Source organism: Salmo salar, chromosome 20 (genome assembly GCF_965601325.2).
Source record: "Salmo salar chromosome 20, fSalSal1, whole genome shotgun sequence".
In the NCBI taxonomy this organism is placed as follows: domain Eukaryota; kingdom Metazoa; phylum Chordata; class Actinopteri; order Salmoniformes; family Salmonidae; genus Salmo; species Salmo salar.
This window is the reverse complement of record NC_138310.1, coordinates 39,572,616-39,597,033: the sequence shown is the minus strand read 5'-3', so window position 1 is coordinate 39,597,033 and position 24,418 is coordinate 39,572,616. Positions and strand designations below refer to the sequence as shown.

General features: G+C 42.5%; 1 protein-coding gene across 2 annotated transcripts in view; it reads left to right on the top strand.

Annotated features, from left to right (window-relative positions):
- The first annotated feature begins 394 nt into the window (after positions 1-394).
- Positions 395-24,418, top strand: part of LOC106580594 (ephrin-A5) — a 234,665-nt gene continuing 210,641 nt past the window's right edge. For both annotated transcript variants that reach the window (XM_045703319.2, XM_045703318.2), the window contains exon 1: positions 395-1,579. In XM_045703319.2, the coding sequence (XP_045559275.1) occupies positions 1,455-1,579 (125 nt within the window). In that variant the 5' untranslated portion in view covers positions 395-1,454. The remainder of the gene's footprint in view (positions 1,580-24,418) is intronic.

Sequence of the window (24,418 nt, the reverse complement as noted above, 5' to 3'; positions counted from 1 at the left end):
TCATATATGCGCAGGGCTGCAAACGTGACAAACAATATGTATTTTGTTCATTCTAATTATATTCTGAGAAAGCGCACGGACGCACACACACACACACACACACACACACACACACACACACACACACATGGTCCAGATTGTAACTCGATCCTTGGTCTCTGTCCGTTTGCTCGGTAATTAAATAGCCTGCACAGTGCGTTTATCAGTGTGATCTGACAGTGTATCTCTCGGTCCCTGTCCCGGGCTCCTTCTCCCCGTGCAAGCGATGCATTCAGCTGCCACATAGTAATTGAATTAGTTCGGTTGGGATGGGAGGGATCTAGTTTTGTTAGTGTGACGCCCATTCAAAATTCAAACCAATGGGACCAGTCTCCGGTCGGCTGTAACCGAACCCACTCTCTGGCAGTCGGCAACGAACTGCCTTTGCTCTCACCTTCCCTCTCGTCTCGTCAGGTTGAATCTAAACATCATGTGAAAGAAGCACGTGAATCAAGCGTGTTTTATTTTTTCTCTCCAATGGTTATATATGAAGAGAATGCTGTGGAATGCTGCCATTTGGGTTCCGGGGAAACAAGCTGCTCTACTGTCACCCAGCAGCAGCAGCGCATGAGAGAGGCTCGAGGACGGACTCCTCCCCACCTACCGGTGACACTTTCAAGACAGCGCTGAGAAAGGATAGCAGCCTTTTTCGGCCAGTCTGCGAACAGAGCAGTGAGACAGCGTTACGTATAAACGACTTCATTGCAGCCGGGGGTTGCCTATATGGCTTTCCAAAGTTCCATCTCTGAAAACGTTGACATCTGACGGACTCGAGCTAAAGCGCGACATTGCTTCTTTTCGTTTCTCATTATTGGACTTGGACCTACGCTCTGCGCTGTTGATTCCCAGCAAACAGTCCTGACACGGATCCAGCTCAGCGAATGCCATGACCTTACAGAGACTGCTGTATTAGAGGGTCATTCTAATCAACGTTTTATACATATGACTGCATGTATTGATATCCCTTTTTGTACATTTGTGTGAAAAAAGTGTCTGCCCAAGGAGTGATTTTTACGTATCCTGGAGCCGTCAAAGCTGACGTCCCATGAACACATAAAACTGGACCCGGACACTGAACCTGAGCGAGATGCACTACACACAGTGACACTAGCATTTGATAACTTCACCTGCTACCGTCATCAATTAATTTTAACCAAGTGACCAGCAAGTCGTCATCTATATCGCAGGTTGCGCTATCAAAGCCTTTCGCACGTAGGGGTGTAGGAGACAGCGGTTTTCTGTTGTATTGAATTGTCTTGCCTATTTCTGTCATCCATAAACTGCGACAGAGGAAAGAAAAGGCACACAAATGTAAATGAAAGAAGGCATCTCTCCAGCTGAAGTGTACCTAGAACTGACAGATCGTGCAGTCACCCCGCATCGAAGAGGAATACGTGCCGAACTTTGCTGTTGTGATGTTGAAAGTGGAGATGGTGCTATTTGTCTTTCTGGTGCTATGGATGTGTGTATTCAGCCAGGAGCCCAGCTCCAAGGTGGTTGCCGACCGGTATGCCGTCTTCTGGAACCGAACCAACCCCAGGTAGGTGCCACTCAGAGCGGCCAGTGGGGCCGAAGGGAGTCGATATTGTCTCTGTGATCTCCACACTGGCCGGGGCGGCTCGTGGGGATCAATACGTTTCGAACGATCAAATGTTTATAGACAAATGACACGGTGTCTTTTATTTAAGGTATAGAGTAATGCTCATTGAACAGTTCTCTCTGATGAGTTATAGGCTATATCCCAGAAATGTGGGTAGACTATTGGTACAACAGAACACAACCTGTGCGCACAGGTTGAATATAGGCTAACCTATTTTGGATACAGTCTACTCTGAATTGTTTTCAGTCAACCGTAATCAAGTCAAGTTGATCAAATCTAGAATATTGTCATAATAAGCCTATGAGATGTCACCCGAAAAGCGCACGGTTGGAGAGTAATCTCTTGCGTGTTCCAGTGTCTGCATTCCGTGTTTGTGAATCGATTGGGCGCTAGTGCCTGTCTTCTGAATATGCCCCGGGTTAAATCATGGAACATTATTTGTGGGTTAATTCGAATGGATTTGTATTAAAGCCTATGGTTGGAGCATGTAGAATAATGCGTGGACCATTGCATTGCTTGGATGGCGTAGGCCTTCAACGTATCTGTAGCCTACATCTCTCATCTTTTGAATGAGCGTAATTCAACTCAGCAAGTGCTGTCATTTCACGGATAAAATGGCACCATGATTAACCCATATTTCCTATTTCCGAGAACAGCTACAATTACAATTTAGATGTTGCATGTGAGCGGGAAGCGCTCAAGTCTGTACGGCGTATGTTTTGTCACTAGTTGTAGGCCATGGACACATTTGTGGGTCGCTCTTCCAATTGAGAAGCTTATAAAAAATCAATAATAGTCCTACTTAACCAGGAATAAAGCCTCGCTATGCTGATAGGTTGCACTTAATTTAGTCGTTTAATCTCTTGTCTTTTAATTTGATCATGATCTGCGCTGTTCACAGGGGATTTAACCAATCCACTTGTTGTTCTTATTCGGAAAACATGTTTTAATCCAGTGAAAAAGCTCCTCTGTAATGTTTCCCAAAAATCTTCTCACCGACTTTGAATTACATAATTATGCAATTATTATGATTCATAGGTTTAAATGGTTAAATCATTGATATTTAATTAATATGAACATACTGTAATTCAATTGGAGGTTGACTGGTTGTGAAAGCTGCAATTCTTGCTGCGCTAAAGTAATCTACTTCGTGCGAGCATAGCATACAATGTAGGTATTGTCATACAGTCTAAAACCACAAACATTAAAACAAGTTGATAATCAATATATGACATGTAGAACGTATACACACACTTATTAGCCCATGACCAGAATAGTTTGGCAACCGTGAAACATTGATAGTTTACATTGTAGGACAAATTCGTAAACAAACCAATGCCCACATTTTGCCACAACTAAACCCACTTAATTGATTTATTAGATATCACATTATTTAATTAATTTTATTTTCTTCAATATTGAGTAAGGATGTTGGACATGTAGCTTACGTTATGATACATTATATTCTAAAACTTTTCCACAAAGTAGTTGATATCATCAAGCATTGTGCAAAATACATATTTTTTAATGTGGAATTTAGATTTTTATATTGAAGAATTTAAAACAGCATTGAAGTTGGTTGAGAGAGAAAACAGACTGCATTTGGGCAAGTTTCACATAGTTATCTAGTATAGGATTAAGACGTGGTGTGTCTATTCTTAATCATATTCTTGAAAATATATTGAGTTGTAGGCATAGTGAGAATAAGGTAAGCGGATGTTGACTTTTACATTTCCTTGAGGCCATAGCATACAAAGTGTAGCTTTTGACATTTTCCAAATACAGAGGGTCATACTGTACATGTCATATCACATTTTCTGGAAAACTTAACAGCAGCCAATCATACTTCACATAGTCAAAAGTGTATTTACTTGTCATATTTAGCTTATTTCATGTGTTATTCTAATTTCAAAACAGTATTTGACTTTCCGTATGACTATATATTAACCCTAGTCTGAATTTTTCCAATGAAGTTGTTGTTCACTCACTCAACTGCCAAAAGTATTTAGCATTTGCTGAATGGATCACCTAAGCTTATTCTCCAAAAACATAATAAGTATTTTATCATAGCTACATAGACATTATTTTTTAACTATTTATATTCATTTTGAAGTTTCTGAAAAAAGATTCATACTGAAAGCAATTAGTGGTCAGGGTACAAGCGTAGGGACCTAGTTGAGCTGGGGCCGTTCTAGCCTTAGACTAGGTACCCCTAGTGCTGATACACTCCATCATGACCGTTGTGGTCCAGCGCTACACTCCAGCTTAAGCCAGTTGTTTATTTGTGTGCCGCTTTGTTCAACAGAAGTAACACAAATCTGAGCTCAATCTGATGTGTTACGCTGATAGACACAGTTTCATTAGGGTGCACATTTTTCATAAAGACTTTGACTGGCGGCTCTGTGGACCGCTTGATTTACTCCAGATGTGCTGACAGTTTGCTTACTTCCAGTGGAAGAAAAAATTAAGCTACAGAAATTAAAACGTTTGAGTAAACGTACTGTAAATCTCGAGTTGAGAGTTGAAATTGAAGGAAAGCGAAACAGAACTGTGGAGACATGAGCTAGCTCCAATAGTGTTGAACTTGTGAAATCGAGTAATAGGTTGTTTCCCTCGTCTTGTTTCTGAACTCCTGACTAGCCTGAGGACAGGAAACAGGCTTTAATAATGTTAGTCATCTTCTTCTACTTACACTAATCAAGTTTGTTTGACTCTCAGCTAGTGTTGGGTGGTATCCAGAGCTTCATACCTTCATACGGTTCCTGTACCATACCAGGGTATTACCGGCAGGGTATTACCGACAGTGCACACAAAAGCCGCTATTCCTTTCCCCAATTTTTTTTTTAGGATGCAGGAATCTTGATCCAGGAGGGGATTGATTGTCTCTGCTTTAACCAAGAAGCTTTATCTTGCAAGCTAACCACTTAGCTAGCAAGTTACATTAGCAAACCATGTAGGGCAGAGTCAGAAAACTAGAACGACCGGAAAGAGAGGACATGAGAGCAAACATTTTGTTACAGATGACTCAGTAAATAAATACGTATTCTCTTTATCTGTATGAGCCGGCTGTGTTGTATGGAGTAGGGTGTATATGAAGTGTATTTACCTCTCCATCAAAGCTCTATGAAGATCCCAATCACCAGTAGGCTGATGGTCAACCTGATTCACAAACAGAAAACATTCAAATATTTGTCCCCAAAGGGGAGTGTGGAGAAATCACAGTCCTTTGTTATCTGCTAGTGGAGGTGTTTCTTCTTCACGTGACTGAATGTACAGTTCAGTGGTGTATGGTAGCACACTGGAGGCTCTCCTACAAGCTCTGTTGACTCAAAGTGAAGAAAGCGTTTAGATACTTCACACCTTGGGCAGGAGACCAGGAACCTTGAAACTGCTTAATTACTCTGGTGAATCTCTCTCTCTCTCTCTCTCTCTCTCTCTCTCTCTCTCTCGCTCAATTCAATTTCAATTTAAGGGCTTTATTGGAATGGGAAACATATGTTAGCATTGCCAAAGCAAGTGAAATAGATAACAAATAATGAACAGTAAACATTACACTCAAATGTCATATTATGTCTATATACTCTCTTCTCTTTTTTCTCGCTCTTTTCTCTTTTTTTTCTTTCTCTCTCTCTCAGTCCCTGTGATTATTTCTAATGTCCTTGATGGAAAACATTTTTCACTCAGGATTCTACCTATTATTCACTCTTTTTCTTTCTTTCTTTCTTTCTTTCTTTCTTTCTTTCTTTCTTTCTTTCTTTCTTTCTTTCTCTTCTTTCTTTCTTTCTTTCTTTCTTTCTTTCTTTCTTTCTTTCTTTCTTCTTTCTTTCTTTCTATATCTCAGTATCTTGAGTATTTAGTCACTTTGTTTTCTCTAAGGAGGTTCCTGCTGTCCTGCTGGTGAGAGCTCTTCCTTCAACTCTCCACTCTCCCCCGTAGCTGTAGGCCACTCTGTCTCTCTTTCCTACACTGGTGACCAGAAAATGAATGAATACAATTAGATATTTCAGGAGTCCCTCCATGGACCCAACTAGTGCTAGCTAGAGAGGTCATGCACACACTCACAGAGACCCGCAGGCACAGGCACAGGCACAGGCACAGGCACACACACACACACACACACACACACACACACACACACACACACACACACACACACACACACACACACACACACACACACACACACAGAGAGAGAGGGAACTAATACAGCACAAAGCTAGCCTGAGTCTGCCAGAGAACTTTGAGGTGTGTATGTGAGAGAGAGATTTACAAAAGTACATTTGGACTGAATGGACTGAACTAAAATGGTATTGACCCCAAACCCGATCTGCTGGCCTCACTCATAGCTCTCAGGCCGCTCTGTGCATGTCTCTGTGCTATGTGAAGAATGGACCAGGAGGTCACCAGGGGCTTGGTCCCTCTCCTCCACACTCTCGCAAACCTCTCGTAATTACGTCTCTCCCGGTTGGACTTCTCATTACCTATCACTGAGCCACGGGATGTAACAAACTATCTGTCGCTGTGTGTGTGCTGACTGTGCACTAACACAGACACAGTACATATTCAGACTGTAGAGGGAAAGCCGGTCTCCACACCCCGTGGTCTCTACCTTAGCTGTATCCAGGAGACTAGTCCAGGGTTCAAAACCCAATACGTCCTTGTTTATTTACATTACTTATATTTTTAGATTACAATTCCTTGTCTTATTTAATAGCATATTTACTTACATTAAAGATTTTAGATAAAATTCCATGTCCAATGAAATAGTGGATTTTAGTTGAGTTTTAAATTAATTTGACCCCAATGCTGTACACACATTCACTCTCCTCTGCCCTGTTGTTCTTTTTCTATAGCCTCAGACTTATTTTCCATCAGTTGGTTTTCACTCTCCCCCTGTCTCTCGCTCTCTCTCTGACTGAAGGCCGATTATTTCTCGTTAATGACCTCTTGCTCTGTCGTTATTTCATCCCTGCAGCATCCGCAACAGCAGGGTAGACTCAACAGAAATGGAAAGAGAAAGTGAGAGAGAAGGGAAAAAGAGGGCGTTGGAGGGAGAGAGCAGTAGAGATATAACGTATAAGGTGTGACATATTATTACATCAAACAGTTGCCTGAAGGATTCATGAAAAACATGACCTGAGAAGAGGATCCTTTGTGATATGAATGTGAATGACTTTTATCAGGCTAAATAGCATTTACTGCTTTTGGACAAAGCCTGTTAACACAGTTCATTTTAATTTGACAAATATATTGACCCAATACATTAATCAGGGTTTTAAAACTTTTCCTGAAATTAATTTTTTTCTATAGTGCCTACTATTTGAAATCCGTAGTCATACAAGCCACCCTAATATCTTTCCAAATTAAAGAGAGCCTTTTGAGAAAACTGAACAAAGTGTTTGAACAAGTAACCTCTGAGTATTTTTGACTTAACTTTATTATGCGGTCATAACAACAGCTTCATGTTCTACCTCTGAAGTGTGTCCATGGTGGGCTGTTATAATGTTAGAGAGAGGAGAACATAGCTCAGTAAAAGAAGTGTGGGTGGATCAGCTGTTCTTCAGTGAGCGCTGGTCTTGAACAGAGGGGAAGGCCTCTCAGTTTTGACCCTGTTAGAGACGCCGAGCAGCGGGCAGAGCACTCAGCTTCACCGGGGTCTGTGGATGTCTTTCACTCGTTGGAGATTAGATTATCTTGTATATCATTGTGGAAACATGCATTTCACTGAAAAAGCTCCACTTTTAGATTTTTTTATTTGCAAATTTGATTTGTTTTTGTTCATTTTGTATTGGTGGATTTTTATGTGGAAGTTAATGCTGATACATTGCTGTCCCAGTTAAAAAGTGATATACATCTAAGAGAGCAGGAAATATTTCCCCAAATTATTTAACAAAAGTTCTACCCTTTGGAGGCTTGTGTTGTTGTTGCACTGGTAGGCTATAGATGGCTGTACTGTACTGTGGCCCTAACTCATTTCAATATCCAGCTTTCTACTTTGTTTTGATCTTAATCACTCCGATGTCATGTGCAGTGCTGAAACTCCACTATCGGCCGGCCCATCTCCATTCAGCTGCCCACTAATCCCCAGCTTTCACAGCAACGCTATAGCTTTACTTAGAAACAATAAAGTATTAACCAGCTTACGCAACAAAGACATGTGTCCGATCATCTACTATACTTTTATCAAATTCTGTCACAACATTGATAAAAATAACTTTTCCCTGTCCGGTTTCCCTGAGTTTTGTCTTTATTTCCCCCAGGTCTGAGTATAGTTTCTGTGTTTCAGGGTTCTCTGAGGTATAGGAGAGAGGGGATCATTTTAAAGGTCTTTGGTGTACTCATTCTAAATTGATTCTGCACCAGATCACCCTATCCCAGCTCTAACCATTACCTATAGCTCTAAAGACCACAAATTAATCTGGACCAGTTCTCAGGGGTAGATGTTAGATGCAGTTTATCATTAACGCATGCTGTCTTTTGTCCTTGTTTCTCTAGAGCTCTGAATTACAATTTTAAGAATATGTCTATTCTATGCGTTATATGTCTATGGGCATTATGCCTTTGTCTGGAGCTGTAGAGGCCCTGGCCCCCAGTCCTTGCCCCTACCCTTGGTCTCCCCCCAACCCCCTCTGCCCTCCCTAGCAGAGTTCACCCCCCCCCCCCCCACCACCAGCAGAGTACACGCCCCCAACCTCTGCCCTCCCTTGCAGAGTCGCCCCCCCCTGCCTAGCAGAGAGACCCCCCCCCCCCCATCTACACACATTTTTGGAGGGGGAGGTCTGGAAGCAGCTGGTCGTGGCATGGAGGGATCTACCTTCCCAGACCAGATGTGGGCGCTATTGTGCGGCTCGCTCCCCCCCATACTCCAAACCCCAATCTGTGAGGAATTTCTCAGACATGGACACTTCTGCCCTCCACCCCTCCAATCCTTTCCTCCCTGTCCACACTGCTCCTCTTCTTACTGTTGAGTGTAGGGTGATTGTATGGCTCAATGCTTTGTTTCAGTTTTGGCTGAGGACGAGTTGACTGGAACTTGCAGCAACTCAACATTGACACCCATGGCACCAGTTCTTTATGCCCTGTGTCATTTATGTTCTGTGTCTATTTTGGATATATTGCATTTATGCTGAGGTCAGGTGTATAGACATATTTTATTTTTTAAATTGACGTCAAGAAAAACACATTTCTTTGTGATTAAATTTGTTTCTTGCTTTTGATCAAGTCTAGTACAATTCTTTATTCATTTATTTGATGTCAACAAGCTCATTTAGTCTTGCTTGATTTGTTTTCTGTGTTCTGCTGTTATACTCATTTACACTCAAAGTTCAATTTCATTTTGACGCAATAACAACATTTGCATGAAAAGACCAGAAGGGCATGATTGAATGATTGATTTTCTTTTTGTCATCACCCTTTTCTGTGCAATTGGAAAATGTGACGGGCCGAGACCAACCATTTGAGACCCTCGGTTTTGCCAGACCCATTTTCCACAGATAATTCCTTTCATGGTACACTGACTTCGGACATTCACAGACATTTTCCTTATTTAACTTGGGGGCTGGCTGGCTTGGCGGTGCGGGGGAGTGAGTGGATGTTGTTCTAGCTGAGTTGGGGAGCAGTGTGGAGAATGTATCCTAGAAGACATCACATCTCCCAAACAAATAGTTAATTGACAGTGTAGGCCTTCGTAAATGACAAGGGAGAGAGAGACACATGTTTTAAAGAATGAAAAGTCACCACCGTTAGAACAGCCAGCAGCCTTGGTCATGGTTTCCCTTCTCCTCAGTCTGACTGTAATAGTCTGCTGGGTTTACTCCCAAACGTCCATCTCCATGAGTAGAGCCCATGCATTACTGAGTACTGCTTCTATGTGGGAACAATATTACATTCAAGAAGGAAAGGCTAGCACATCTTATTGTACTGTAGTTCCAGGTGCCTAAATAAAAATGCTGAATACGTCGTTGCTCCACAAGGTGTTAAGGGAATATACTGTTTTTATCTTTGTCACAGAGTATATCCACCTCCACACCTGTATACAGTCAGCCAGAGCCACTGAAAGCCCAGTCTCAGCGTGTGGGTTTTGGAAGCAGCATGTTGGTCTGTGTGTCTGCTTCAGTCTAGCGTAGATAATGCGATTGTTGGCATATCAGTCGATGGACCAGACATTGTTTTGAATATGAACACCCCTTCATATTTCCCCTCTCAATTCCATGTCCCTAAACACAAACACATAAACAACGCTTTCACCTCGCTCAGCCCCCGCTGCTTGAACTGGAGAGAGGCACCACAAAACAGTTAAGCCGCTTCCAAACTCCCTCCGAGTACAACCTACACACATGCACGCGCGCAGCAGCGATCGAGTCTGTCTCTCTGGCCGGGTTCTGACAGGCTGAAAGGCAGTCATTGTTCTCCTCTCTCTGCCCTCTCTCTCTCGGCTGAAAGTAGGCATGCCCTTAAAACGGAGGGAGAAAAGGAGGGAGAGAAGGGAGATGGAGCAGTTGGAAGGGTTGATGAGGCAGGAGCCAGGGGCCACAGCTGAAGTTGTAGCACGTTCACGGAGGAGAGGAAGAGACGAAAGGAGGAGATGGGGGAAGGCAGAGCGTTATAACCGAGGCTGAGGAGAGTGTTTAGGTGGCTCTATATACAACAAGATCTCATAGTTTCCCTTCGAAATGTAACGTGTTATGGATTAACGTCTATTTTTTTACTCATTCATTCTGCGTGGTTACAGGGTTAATTCCGTGTGGTTACAGGTTAAAACAGAAATAACTCAAAGGTTAACAGTTTAGGCATTCATTTCGAGTGGTTAAGGTTAGGGATATGGTTTGGGGAAGGCTTAAAACAAAATATTACAAAACAACGTGCTTTTACCATCATGTATCATCAAGTATGCTAGTGGTCTAAGCAACGCACTCCGGCTCTGAGCATCACGAGTTCGTGCCCGGCAATCGTTTATTTTATCAACATTTTTTAAAGATGAAGGCATATATCTATGTTCTCAACCTTTTGAAATATCCGAAATTGAAGTCTTATTTTAGTGATCAGGCTGCTGTATACCCCTCACACCCTTCTATTTGTCCCCCTCATCACTTGTTTCACACCTCAATTTCCCGTCCTTTCTGCCTCTTCACTAATTGCTTTATTTTTGCCTCCCCCCTTCCTCCATCTCTCTGTCCTTGTCAAACGGTTACAGAAGTGCTTGGCTGTGTGACTGGCTGGAAGGTGGTTGAATGGTTGGTCCTCTGACCATCCATATAGCAATTAGATATTATGAAATTGGGGAGAAAAAAAAGAAATACAAAAAATATATTTATTAAGAAAGGATGAACCCTTCTCCAGTTCAGGACCTGTGCTTTGTCTACCTTTAGCTGATAACACTCCCACACGGTGTGTGTGTGTGTGTGTGTGTGTGCATGCTTGTGTGTGTGTGAGAGTGTGGAATGAATTCCACATAAAGCCCTAAAAAATGCTATTTCTTTCATTCTTTTCTTCAACCATTGTTTAATCTTCAGTATGGAGAAATCCTGTCAAATCCTCAAATCCTGTTTCAAAATGGATACTATAGGAAGGAATCTGATTATCTTAGCTGTGTCTCCCTCACCCCTCGGTTTGATACGGTTTTGAGGGTTGAGACGACGTGTGTGTGTGTATTTTTATCCTTACCTGACCCCTGCTCTGAACCTCTGTTTTTTTTAACCAAATTTCTACCTCACTGCTTTCTCCTGTGTGTGTGTGTGTGTGTGTGTGTGTGTGTGTGTGTGTGTGTGTGTGTGTGTGTGTGTGGTGTGTGTGTGTGTGTGTGTGTGTGTGTGTGTGTGTGTGTGTGTGTGTGTGTGTGTGTGTGTGTGTGTGTGTGTGTGTGTGTGTGTGTGTGTGTGTGGGGGGGGGGGGGACCATACAGGGGAAGAAATTGATTCATGGAATGTGTGTTGGATTCCATCCTCACCCTCTCCTCTCAGCTGCTCATGGCCCAGGTTTGGTTGGCTGGATAATGCAAAACATTATCCCAGATAACCAAATATGACATCACAACGGAACATGAGCGTATGCACACACACGCAGAACATACCACACACACATTCAACAACGACTTTGCTCTTTTTAAGAAGTAGAGTTCATATTTTTTTTGTGGAGCTCAAGTTGTGGAGCTTTATTTTCTATGTACATTTTTTACACCCCAAATCTCTTCAGAGTGAGGTTGGAGTGAAGCCCCTATACCCAGGCTTTTGAAAGCAATGCAGCCTATCCCAGCTTGTCCCATGGCTGCTGCTGCTACCCAGGGTATGAACACGGAGTCACTGAGAGCATTAAAAAGCCATCAGCTCTTTGTCCTGAGACACAAAACCTCTTCCTCTCAAATCCCCCCATCTTTCTAGCCTTCCTCTACTCCCTCCTTCCCTCCTTTCTTAGAAACCCTGGGCATTCATATTAATCAGTTTGAAAGGCTAATGAGATAAGACAGACTTAAGGGGAGACCCCAAAGTGCCCTAAGCCCCCTGGATAAACAGAGGTGATGTACAGGATCTGGTGCTACAGCCTCCTGTATGTTTCTTTAAGGATCACCACAAACTTCTGTTTTTAATGCTCTTTGTTTGGTACAAAACTCCAGTCAGAAATGTGAAATGCAATTAAGCATTTTTTTCCTAAATATTTTTGGGGTAAATGGTGGTGTGCTGTGGTGTGGTGGTAGTATGATGTTTGGGAGAATAGATCATTGATGTTGAGACTTGATCTGGTTGTTTGTGAGGTGTTTGAGAAACATGCCTTTTTCTTTCCCCGGTTTCTCCTCTCTCTCTCTTTCCCCCCCTCTCTCTTTCTCTCTTTCTCTCTCTTTCTCCCTCTCTCTCTCTCTTTACCTCTGTCTCTTCCCCCTCCCTCTCTCTTTCTCTGTCCATTTCTCTCTCTGTCACTGTTTCTCTGTCTCCCTGTGTCTCAATCTTTGTCTCTCTGTCTCTCTCTCCCAGAGATTACTAGTAGATGTCTCAGTAATAAGTGTTTGGGGGTTCCTGCTGGGGTGACCCAGCATGCACTGTGTTAGGGTTAGGCCCAGTGTTGTGGCTGGCCATGCTGACTGACGACTGGCTAATACGCCACTGTATCTCTGTCTGTGTGTGTGTGTGTGTGTGTGTGTGTGTGCAAGTGAGTGAATGAGACAGAGCCACGTGAGCAAAAAAATATGGAGGTTCAGTGAGGAGAAATACAAATGTTGCGCCAGCCTTTCGAGCAGACATATACAAAGGGGTAATGCTGGCAGCCATTTTTGAGCCAAACTATACAGCCATACACGACGAGAGATTTTAGAATTTTCAACTGTATATAAAATGGCCTGAAATAACAGATGTGTGATTAAAGGAACTGTGCGGAGGGTAGTCTTCCTGAGAATATAAAATAATCTCAAATGAATCTGTGATTATGCCAATATTTCACCAGATGGAGGTGGGTCAGTCACAGAGCAGAAATAGCCATGAGACACATGAAAGAATGCAATTGGATAACAAAACAAGGGCATTCATTCTTTCTTTGATTTAAATGTCTGCAGCTGTACTGCTCTAAACATTTTCTAGTGGCAATGAATAGGCACACATTCTTGTTTCAGACATAACGTTAGGAGTAGTGTTTTTCTCTCTGTGTGGTTGGCTTTTGGTTTTGAAAGGGTCTTGTTGGAATATACAGTGGGCCGACTCAAGTTCCATAGAACACGGAACACACAGAACACTCCATCCAGTGTTCCAGTGTTTCAGTGTTACCATAGTTCCAGAGTTCCGTCTCACCTGCTGTGCTCTGTACTCCTTAGCGTCAGAACTCCATGTCATTCCTAGAACACGACCGGAGACATTCCAGCCAGGATTAGATGGGGGAATTTGCAGGTTTTTCATTTTCCCAGGAATTAGCAATGTTGGAACAGCGTTGTTTGCCTCACTAGTGCTAGGGTCTTAATTTATGCTGCTGTGTTCCTGTTGTTATTCATATAATAGGATCAATGTTTTGAAATACAGATCAATGAGAACTTAGTTTAAGGATAGGAATGCATTTGAGAAGTTATGTTTTTGCGTTGAGTGTTTTTTTGACTGGAATTGTATTTCAATGTCTTATTTTATTATTTTACCTAAATTAAATTAAATGTTTTCTAATTAATTTTTGTTCTTATTTATTGAGAGATTTAGGTCAAATGAAAATTACTATTTGTTATTTACACTTTTTTTTTTAAATATCCTTTTAATTTTTATTATGAAATGTGTTTAATTTGTTGTAGTGTAATATATTTTTGAACACAACAATACATTCATATTACTGGTATACAACTATATGCTATAATATACAGTCTATTAGGTACTAGTTTATCTAGTACCAAGTCGGAACCCCCTTTGCCTCCAGAACAGCTTGAATTTTTGAGGGCATGGGAAACGTTGCTCAATTGCTATCAAAGGGCCTAACGTGTGTCAGGAAAATATTCCCCACACCACTGCCTCCAGCATGTACCGTTGACACCAGGAAGGATGGGGCCAGGGACTCATGCTGTTTACGCCAATCCTGACTCTGCCGTCAGCATGACGCAACAGGAACCAGGATTTGTCGGACCAGGCAATGTTCTTCCACTCCTCAGTTGTCCAGTGTTGGTGATCGCGTGCCCAATGGAGCCGCTTCTTCTTGTTTTTAGCTGATTGGAATGCAACCCGGTGTGGTCATCTGCTGCAATAGTCCATCTGTGACAAGGACTGATGAGTTATGTGTTCTGAGATGCCGTTCTGCACACCACTGTTGTACCGCGCCGTTATTTGCCTTTGTGGCCCGCCTGTTAGCTTGCACGATTCTTGCCATTCTCCTTCGACCTCTCATCAAAAAAACAGCCCCGTTTTTGTCCACAGGACTGTTTTTTGTTTTTCGCACCAAGGGCTGTTGCGGTGACCTATTACGGCCACACCGGCAGTCATGAGTCTTGAAGGCAGTCAAATTCCACGTGACCGTTTAGTCACGGTAATTAGGCTTCTCTAAGCTCTATTAAAAAGAGGCGGATACCATCAGCTTTCTATAGGCTAGGCCTACTATATTTATTTCTCAACTTTGTTAATATTAAGCACATTGCTTATACTTCCACCTTATATTTCCACCTGCCTGGCATGAAAATAAACCACAGGGAAAAGCGTCCTCCTTTCGCAATTTAAGTGTATAGATTACATGTCTTTTTTTCTGCCCCTGTTGCCTCTGTTTCCATACAGGTGCATGATAATGGTCCATTCTAAATCAAAACCAATTTAACACACATATTATTTAGTATATGTAAAGACATGATTAAATCAAGAATAGTCTGATGGGTGACAATATTAGCCTATCACTTGTGAATGATATATTATCACTTGGTAGTGATGCCAGCATAAGGCAAGAAACAATGCCTTTTTTTGGCGACTTTTTCGAATCATAGTCGCACACCTCATGTAGCCTAGCCCATAGGCCTATATGTTTGATAAGGTTTGTATCACAACTAAAGTGGACAAATAACTTCTTCAAATTAAGCACATTAATCCGCTTTATAAAGGGTATAGAGCCTAACTGGCATATATAAGCAGCGCGTGAGATTTAAGTTTAGGGAAGATCATTTTCACCATAAAAATGCACCTTTTTATAATAAAAGAATTACATGCATAATCGCATTTGCGGTAACTTTTGATAATGGCGTTTCCCACTAATGGAACAGTCGCGCGTATAGCCTACTGCCGTGTGCACATTGCTGCGCTTATAATGTGAAGAAATAGTCTAATAGTTTATCAACATTTTAAACTAAACGTTCTAATCTGTTGTGTTAGCCACATTGCGTAAAAAGGTTTTTTCATGCTAGTGGTTGTATTAATTTGGGATCTATCGCATCCCACAACTGTTCCAGACCATGTTTGGAATATTTATTTCTCGCACAGAATAGAATAGGTCAAATTTTGTACTATGGGGATAGTAGATTGACATAGGCTAGTGGTTTTGCTGTTCGTTAGGCCTACTCATCTCGTTGGGTGAGTGTATATGATATATATATAATATACTGTATAATATATGCCATTTAGCAGACACTTTTATCCAAAGTGATTTTCAGTCCTGAGCGCATACATTTTAAGGATGGGTGGTCAGGGGAATCTAACCTACTATCCTGACATAGTAAACATCTTGCTCTATCAACTGAGCTACAGAGATCAAGGCGGCTGTCACGACTGCGTCAGGGGTACATTCAGTCCTCCACTTCACCCGCCTCCACGAGTTTATTTTTTGTGAAGAAGAAGGAGAGCGTTAATGGAACGTCTGGGGTCTCGATCAGCCTTACCTCGGGTTTTCACCCCGAGAGTAACGGGCAGGTGGAGAGAGTTAACCAGGATGTGGGTAGGTTTCTGAGGTCTTATTGCCAGGACCGGCCAGGGGAGTGGGCGGCGTTTGTGCTCTGGGCAGAGATGGCCCAGAACTCGCGCCGCCACTCCTCCACTAACCTCTCCCCCTTCCAGTGCGTACTGGGGTATCAGCCGGTTCTGGCTCCTTGGCATCAGAGTCAAACTGAGGCTCCTGCGGTGGATGACTGGTTCCGGCGCGCGAAGGAGACATGGGACGCCGCTCATGTTCACCTTCAGCGGGCCGTGCTGTGCCAGAAAGCCAGCGCCGACCGTCACCGCCTGAGGCCCCGGTGTTTGCATAATAATAATGCATTTCAGCCAAAGTAAACATTTCAATGGGATTCTGTATAGTGGGTGGCGTATTGCATTGCATACCAAATATAACATGTTTCAATTGGAAAGAAAGAGGGCTCTCGACCCGAAACCTGCCCCTCCGCCTGCCCTGCCGGAAGCTGGGTCCGCGGTTTGTGGGGCCATTTAAAGTCCTGAGGAGACTGAACAAGGTGAGTTACAGGTTACAGCTTCCCCCTGATTACCATATTAACCCCTCGTTCCATGTGTGTCTCCTCAGGCCAGTGGTGGCTGGCCTGCTCCAGGAGTCTGAGGTGCAGGAGGTTCCTCTACCCCCTCTGGACATCGAGAGGGCCCCGGTGTACTCCGTTTGATCCATACTGGATTCGAGGCGTCGGGCAAGGGGCCTTCAGTACCTCGTGGACTAGGAGTGGTACGGTCCGGAGGAGAGATGCTGGGATCTGGTGGAGGACGTATTGGACCCTTCAATGTTGCGGGGGTTCCACCGTCTTCATCCGGATCGCCCTGCACCTCGCCCGCAGGGTCGTCCTCGAGGCCAGTGTCGCGTCAAGGGGGGGTACTGTCACGACTTCCACCGAAGTCGGTTCCTCTCCTTGTTCGGGCGGCGTCACCGGTCTTCTAGCCATTGTCGATCCAATTTTCATTTTCCATTTGTTTTGTCTTGTTTTCCTAGACACCTGGTTCTCATTTCCCTCATTAAGTGTTGTGTATTTAACCCTCTGTTCCCCCCATGTCTTTGTGTGGAATTGTTTGTTGTAAGTGGTTGTGCACATGTTTATCTGGTGCGCGTCGGGTTTTGTACCCATGTTGGTTATTTCTTTTTGCCGTTGGTTTTGAAATTAAACTTACCTAGTTCTGCTCTCCTGCGTCTGACTCTACTGCCACAAGTTATACACCCCTTTACAGCTTGGCAGTCTCAGGTCCTCTGTTTGTCATGTGGTTTTACCTTCACTAACTTTATGATACATAGTATATTCAATCATTATATTTGAATCAGTTTTCTGACTGGTCAAGGTGACGTATTGAGTGTTCCTGTTTTTTAGGATGAACTTTACTGTTCGGATGTCTTTGAATGAGTGGTAGTTCCTCCCCTTAGCTTATTACTAACTGTATAGTGAGATGTGCCATATTCAAAACTAACTCCATTTTAGGTGATTTGCTCAAGCTAATTTTATATGAATAATTTCTGCTGACATCTGTTTTGTTTTCAAAAGTCCTAAGTTTCCCAGATAACAATAACATGATGACCAAGTAATGAATAGACAATATACTTGGCATCACCAAACAAGAGGCATCTCACATGCTGTTTTACTGCATCAAATTCAGAGGTCAAATGTGTCTGTCTGTGATTTCACCTCTCTTCGACAGGTGTCAGTTGCTCAATCCTTCGACATATCCTCCAACCCAATCTGATAATAAGCAGAGGAGCAGGGGAGTAATCTGATCTTTAATAATGCAGTATTCGATTAAGGCAGCCCCCTGTACCTCTCTGATTCAGAGGGGTTGGGTTAAATGCGGAAGACACATTTCAGTTGAACGCAGTCAGTTGTGCAACTGACTAGGTATCCCTTTCCCCTCATCCCTCCATCCCTCCATCTCCCCCACTTTCTGTGATGGGGAGAAGCGTTCTTACATTAGGGCCTGTTCAGATTACCTCTGTCCGTGGTACATATTACCTCTGTCCGTGGTTCAGGTGACCTCTGTCCGTGGTTCAGGTGACCTCTGTCCGTGGTTCAGGTGACCTCTGTCCGTGGTTCAGGTGACCTCTGTCCGTGGTTCAGGTGACCTCCGTCCGTGGTTCAGGTGACCTCCGTCCGTGGTTCAGGTGACCTCCGTCCGTGGTTCAGGTGACCTCCGTCCGTGGTTCAGGTGACCTCCGTCCGTGGTTCAGGTGACCTCCGTCCGTGGTTCAGGTGACCTCCGTCCGTGGTTCAGGTGACCTCCGTCCGTGGTTCAGATGACCTCCCTCTGTGGTTCAGATGACCTCCCTCTGTGGTTCAGATGACCTCCCTCCGTGGTTCAGATGACCTCCCTCCGTGGTTCAGATTGCCTCCCTCCGTGGTACAGATTGCCTCCCTCCGTGGTACAGATTGCCTCCCTCCGTGGTACAGATTGCCTCTCTCCGTGGTTCAGATTGCCTCTGTCCGTGGTTCAGATGACCTCTGTCCGTGGTACAGATTGCCTTCCTACGTGGTACATATTACCTCCCTTTGTGGTACATTAACGGCAGAGCAGAGTTTCCCTGCCTGTATCAGTGGTACGAGGGACATGGCACGGAATCAGGCTAAATTATTCACGCCCATAATCAGCCTTTATGTCCCACCACCCAGCCCGGCCCAAGACACACTGTTATTCTAGTGCATAATTGATAGTGCTCAGAAGTGGAGAAGTTAGAATGGCAGAAGTAATGCGAAGCGAAAGTTTAGTCAGGCGGCAGCAGAAGTGGAAAGGGGGATTGGAGGAGAAGTGGGAAGTGTTGGAGACAGGGAGGTTGTGTTAGCCTTTATCAGTCTTAGCTGGGGCTAGCGTGAGGATCGCGTGTGTAGGCAAGCCTGAGATGGAAGGGAGGAGGGGGATGAGAAGGAGAAGAAGGGGATCCTGTGTAACTAATGTTGACGCTGAGCTGGGATAGAATGTTGTCTCTCCCCAGAGTTAGATTGAAGTTCTGGACTGGACTCAGCATGCTTCCCTTTTTTACACCCCTTCATACATAAACCAGTCTTGAACGGTTTGGGTTTAGATGTAACTGGAGCGTTTGAATGCTAAAGAGTTACAAGAGTGTGCAAAGCTGTCATCAAGGCAAAGGTTTGCTACTTTGAAGAATCTCAAATGTAAAATATATTTTTATTTGTATAACACTTTTTTGGTTTCCTGTGTTATTTCATAGTTTTGATGTCTTCACTATTATTTTACAATGTAGAAAATAGTAAAAAAAATAAAGAAAAACCCTTGAACGAGTAGGTGTGTCCAAACTTTTGACTGGTACTCTATATATATGTAGAAATTAAAATATGAATATCATACTTTTACATTTTTTTTTATTTCACCTTTATTTAAAAAGGTAGGCTAGTTGAGAACAAGTTCTCACTTACGCAAAGCAGTGCGACACAAACAACAACACAGAGTTACACATGGAATAAACAAGCGTACTGTCAATAACACAATAGAGAAAAAAAGAAAGTCTATATACAGTGTGTGCAAATGGCGTGAGGAGGTAAGGCAATAAATAGGCCATAGTAGCAAGTAATTCCAATTTAGCAAATTAACACTGGAGTGATAGATGTGCAGATGAAGATGTGCAAGTAGAAATACTGTTGTGCAAAAGAGCAGAAAAGTAAATAAAAACAATATAGGGATGTGGTAGGAAGATTGGATGGGCTATTTACAGATGGGCTATGTACAGCTGCAGCCATTGGTTAGCTGCACGGATAGCTGATGTTTAAAGTTAGTGAGGGAAGTATAAGTCTCCAGCTTCAGCGATTTTTGCAATTCTTTCCAGTCATTGGCAGCAGAGAACTGGAAGGAAAGGTGGCCAAAGGGGTGTTGGCTTTGGGGATGGCCAGTGAAATATACCTGCTGGAGCGTGTGCTACGGGTGGGTGTTGTTATGCTGACCAGTGAGATATACAGTGGAACCCTAAACCTTTTAGTGCTCATGTCTCTGACAGCTGAACCGTAGGGTGGACAATTGTTGTTTTAGGAAAGTAGCCTAACCCCCCCCCCCCCAAAAAACAAAAATAGGCTGTAAAGTCTTGCATATGAAACACTAGGAATTATAATTTATAATTTGTTATAGGCTCTTTTTAAGGACACGTAAATGTTGCTTATTTGGCCAACATCCCTCGTTTACTGATGGCGCTGGCTGATGCCATTCCATTCGCTCCGTTCCAGCCTTTATTATGAGCCGTCCTCCACTCAGCAGCCTTCACTTATGTCCATTACATTTCTCAAATGTCCAGAAATTAAAATCTTCCCTGTCATGTTTTCCGCCGCAGAATTTTCCTAAAGGAAACTCTGAAAAGGCATGTTGTTTTTATGAAGATTTTAGAATACAGTGGCTTGCGAAAGTATTCACCCCCTTGGCATTTTTCCTATTTTGTTGCCTTCAACCTGGAATTAAAATGGCTTTTTTGGGAGTTTGTATCATTTGATTTACACAACATGCCTACCACTTTGAAGATGCAAAATATTTTTTGGGGTGAAACAAACAAGTAATAAGAGAAAAAAACAGAAACTTGAGCATGCATAACTATTCACCCCCCTAAGTCAATACTTTGGTAAAGCCACCTTTTGCAGCAATTACAGCTGCAAGTCTCTTGGGGTATGTCCGTATAAGCTTGGCACATCTAGCCACTGGGATTTTTGCCCATTCTTCAAGGCAAAACTGCTCCAGCTCCTTCAAGTTGGATGGGTTCCGCTGGTGTACAGCAATCTTTAAGTCATACCTCAGATTCTCAATTGGATTGAGGTCTGAGCTTTGACTAGGCCATTCCAAGACATTTAAATGTTTCCCCTTAAACCGCTCGAGTGTTGCTTTAGCAGTATGCTTAGGGTCATTTTCCTGCTGGAAGGTGAACCTCCGTCCCAGTCTAAAATCTCTGGAAGACTGAAACGGGTTTCCCTCAAGAATTTCCCTGTATTTAGCGTCATCCATAATTTCTTCAATTCTGACCAGTTTCCCTGTCCCTGCCGATGAAAAACATCCCCACAGCATGATGCTGCCACCACCATGGTTCACTGTGGGGATGTTCTTCTCGGGTGATGAGAGGTGTTGGGTTTGCGCCAGACATAGCATTTTCCTTAATGGCCAAAAAACAAAATGTTTGTCTCATCTGACCAGAGTACCTTCTTCAATATTTTTGGGGACTCTCCCAGATGCCTTTTGGTGAACACCAAACATGTTTGCTTATTTTATTTTTTAAGCAATGTTTTTTTTCTGCCCACTCTTCCGTAAAGCCAAGCTCTGTGGAGTGTACAGCTTAAAGTGGTCCTATGAACAGATACTCCAATCTCCGCTGTGGAGCTTTGCAGCTCCTTCTGGGTTATCTTTGGTCTCTTTGTTGACTCTGATTAATGCCCTCCTTGCCTGGTCCGTGAGTTTCGGTTGGCGGCTCTCTGTTGCCAGGTTTGTTGTGGTGCCATATTCTTAAAAAAAATGTTATGATAGATTTAAGTTATGGGCAGGTGGGATGCTAGCCAACATCTGGTGAAATTGCAGAGCGCCAAATTAAAAATACAGAAATAGTCAAATTAAACATTCATAAAAATAGAAGTGTTATACATCGGCTTAAAGATGAACTTCTTGTTAATCCAGCCGCTGTGTCAGATTTCAAAAAGGCTTTACGGCGAAAGCATACAATGCGATTATCTGAGGACAGCTCCCCGCTTACAAAAGCATACAAACATTTTACAACCAAGTAAAGGAATTACTAAAGTCAGAAAAAGCAATAAAATGTATCACTTACCTTTGATGATCTTCATATGGTTGCACTCACAAGAGTCCCTGTTACACAATAAATGTTCGTTTTGCTCGATAAAGTCCCTCTTTATGTCCCAAAAACTCTGTTTTGTTGGTGCGTTTTGTTCAGTAATCCACTGGCTCAAAGGAGGTCACGACATGCAGACGAATACATCCTAATAGTACCGGTAAAGTTCATTTAAACATGTCAAACGATGTTTGTAATTAATCCTCAGGTTGTCTATTGTCTAAATAATCAATAATGTTTCAACCGCACAATAGCGTCTTCAATAGAAAGGAAAAACAACGAACGGTGCGCAATCGATCACGTGCGCAAACTAGCTCTGGTTCATTCTACAGTCCACATAGAAAATGGCCTCATTCTTCCTCATTTTTCAGAATACAAGCCTGAAACAATGTCTAAAGACTGTTGACATCTAGTGGAAGCCATAGGAACTTCAAGCTGCGTCCTAACCATTTAGATAGTGTATAGGCATTCAATAGAAAAGTACCCACATCAAAAATATCCCACTTCCTGGATGGATTTTCCTCAGGTTTTTGCCTGCCGTATCAGTTCTGTTATACTCAGACATTATTTTAACAGTTTTGGAAACTTTAGAGTGTTTTCTATCCAATACAACCATGCATATGTATATCATAGCTTCTGGGCCTGAGTACCAGGCAGTTTACATTGGGCACCTCATTCATCCAAAATTCAAAATACTGCCCCTACCCAAGAGAGGTTAATGGTGCTCCGTGGGATGTTCAAAGTTTCTGATATTTTTTTATAACCCAACCCTGATCTGTACTTCTCCACAACTTTGTCAATGACCTGTTTGGAGAGCTCCTTAGTCTTCATGGTGCTGCTTGCTTGGTGGTGCCTCTTACTTAGTGGTGTTGCAGACTCTCGGCTTTTTCAGAACTGATGTGTGTGTGTATATACTGAGATCATGTGACACTTAGATTGCACACAGGTGTACTTTATTTAAATAATTATGTGACTTCTGAATGTAATTGATTGCACCATATCTCATTTAGGGGCTTCATAGTAAAGGGGGTGAATACATTTGCACACACCACTTTTCCGTTTTACATTTTTAAGAGAGATTTTTTTCATTTCACTTCACCAATTTGGACTATTTTTGTGTATGTCCATTACATGAAATCCAAAATAAAATCCATTTAAGCTGCAGGTTGTAATGCAACAAAATAGGAAAAACGCCAAGGGGATGAATACTTTTGCAAGGCACTGTATTCACATGAAAATCTGTTGCCAATTAGATGGAAACCTAGCTTAGACACCCTAAAGACTCTGTCAAGTGCGCTAGTCCAGTGTCACTTTGATTATGCCTGCACATCATTGTTCACCAGCAGCCCAAAACATCTAAAGAATAAGCTTCCAGCCAAACGAGCTTGTAAGAATTGTACTTAAATTCCACCCTCATACTCATCTGGAGGTTGAGCATTTTTTCATCTCTATCTCTGTAATGTGTCTGTATCTCTGTAATGTGTCTGTATCTATGTAATTGTATATGTATTTATTGAAAATCACAATGGAAATAAATGCCGTACTTTATTGTGCAATCCTGGGCACTTAAAACAATATTTGTGCGTATGTATTTTTTTTACTGACAAATAAAATCAATCAATCATAGTCTTTTATTGTGGTGTTGAAAACCCAAACCATGTTATTGAAGTGGCCGAAGTCGGTATGCTTTGCTTATTGGTTATGTGGTGCATTGGCACAGAAACCTGTTGGTGGAAAATGTGTTGCATATATTTTATATAATTATAAATATGGCATCAAAATGTTGAAAATCTGATTTCTCCTAGCTGATCATTGTCTGCAGACAGCTCTGTTCGTAGTGTAATGAAACAGGCAGGGAGAGTGAGCTTGTCTGTGGTGGTCTGTGAACCCTCATCCTTCTGGCCCGTAGCCCTGCGTGACATCGACTGTGCCACAAAGCATTCTGAAGTGGCAAAGTTGATACCCACGTTTATTTTTTTATTTTTTTATTTCACCTTTATTTAACCTGTTGAGGACAGATGTTCCGCTAGCGGAACCCCGTTCCGCCTCCGGAACCCCTAGCCAACCCAATGGCATCGCACGGCGCGAAATACAAAACCAACTAAAATACCACAGTTCAATTTTCTCAAACAATCAACTATTTTACACCATTTTAAAGATAAGACTCTCGTTAATCTAACTACATTGTCCGATTTCAAAGCGAAAGCAAAACATTAGATTATGTTAGGAGAGTACATAGACACAAATAATCACACAGCCATTTTCCAAGCAAGCATATATGTCACATAAACCCAAACCACAGCTAAATGCAGCACTAACCTTTGACGATCTTCATCAGATGATACTCCTAGGACATTGTTATACAATACATGCATGTTTTGTTCAATCAAGTTCATATTTATATCAAAAACCAGCTTTTTACATTAGCATGTGATGTTCAAAACTAGCATACCCATACCCTAGCAACTTCCGGTGAATTTACTAAATTACTCATGATAAACGTTCACAAAAAACATAATTATTTTAAGAATTATAGATACAGAACTCCTTTATGCAATCGCAGTGTCAGATTTTAAAATAGCTTTTCGGCGAAAGCACATTTTGCAATATTCTGAG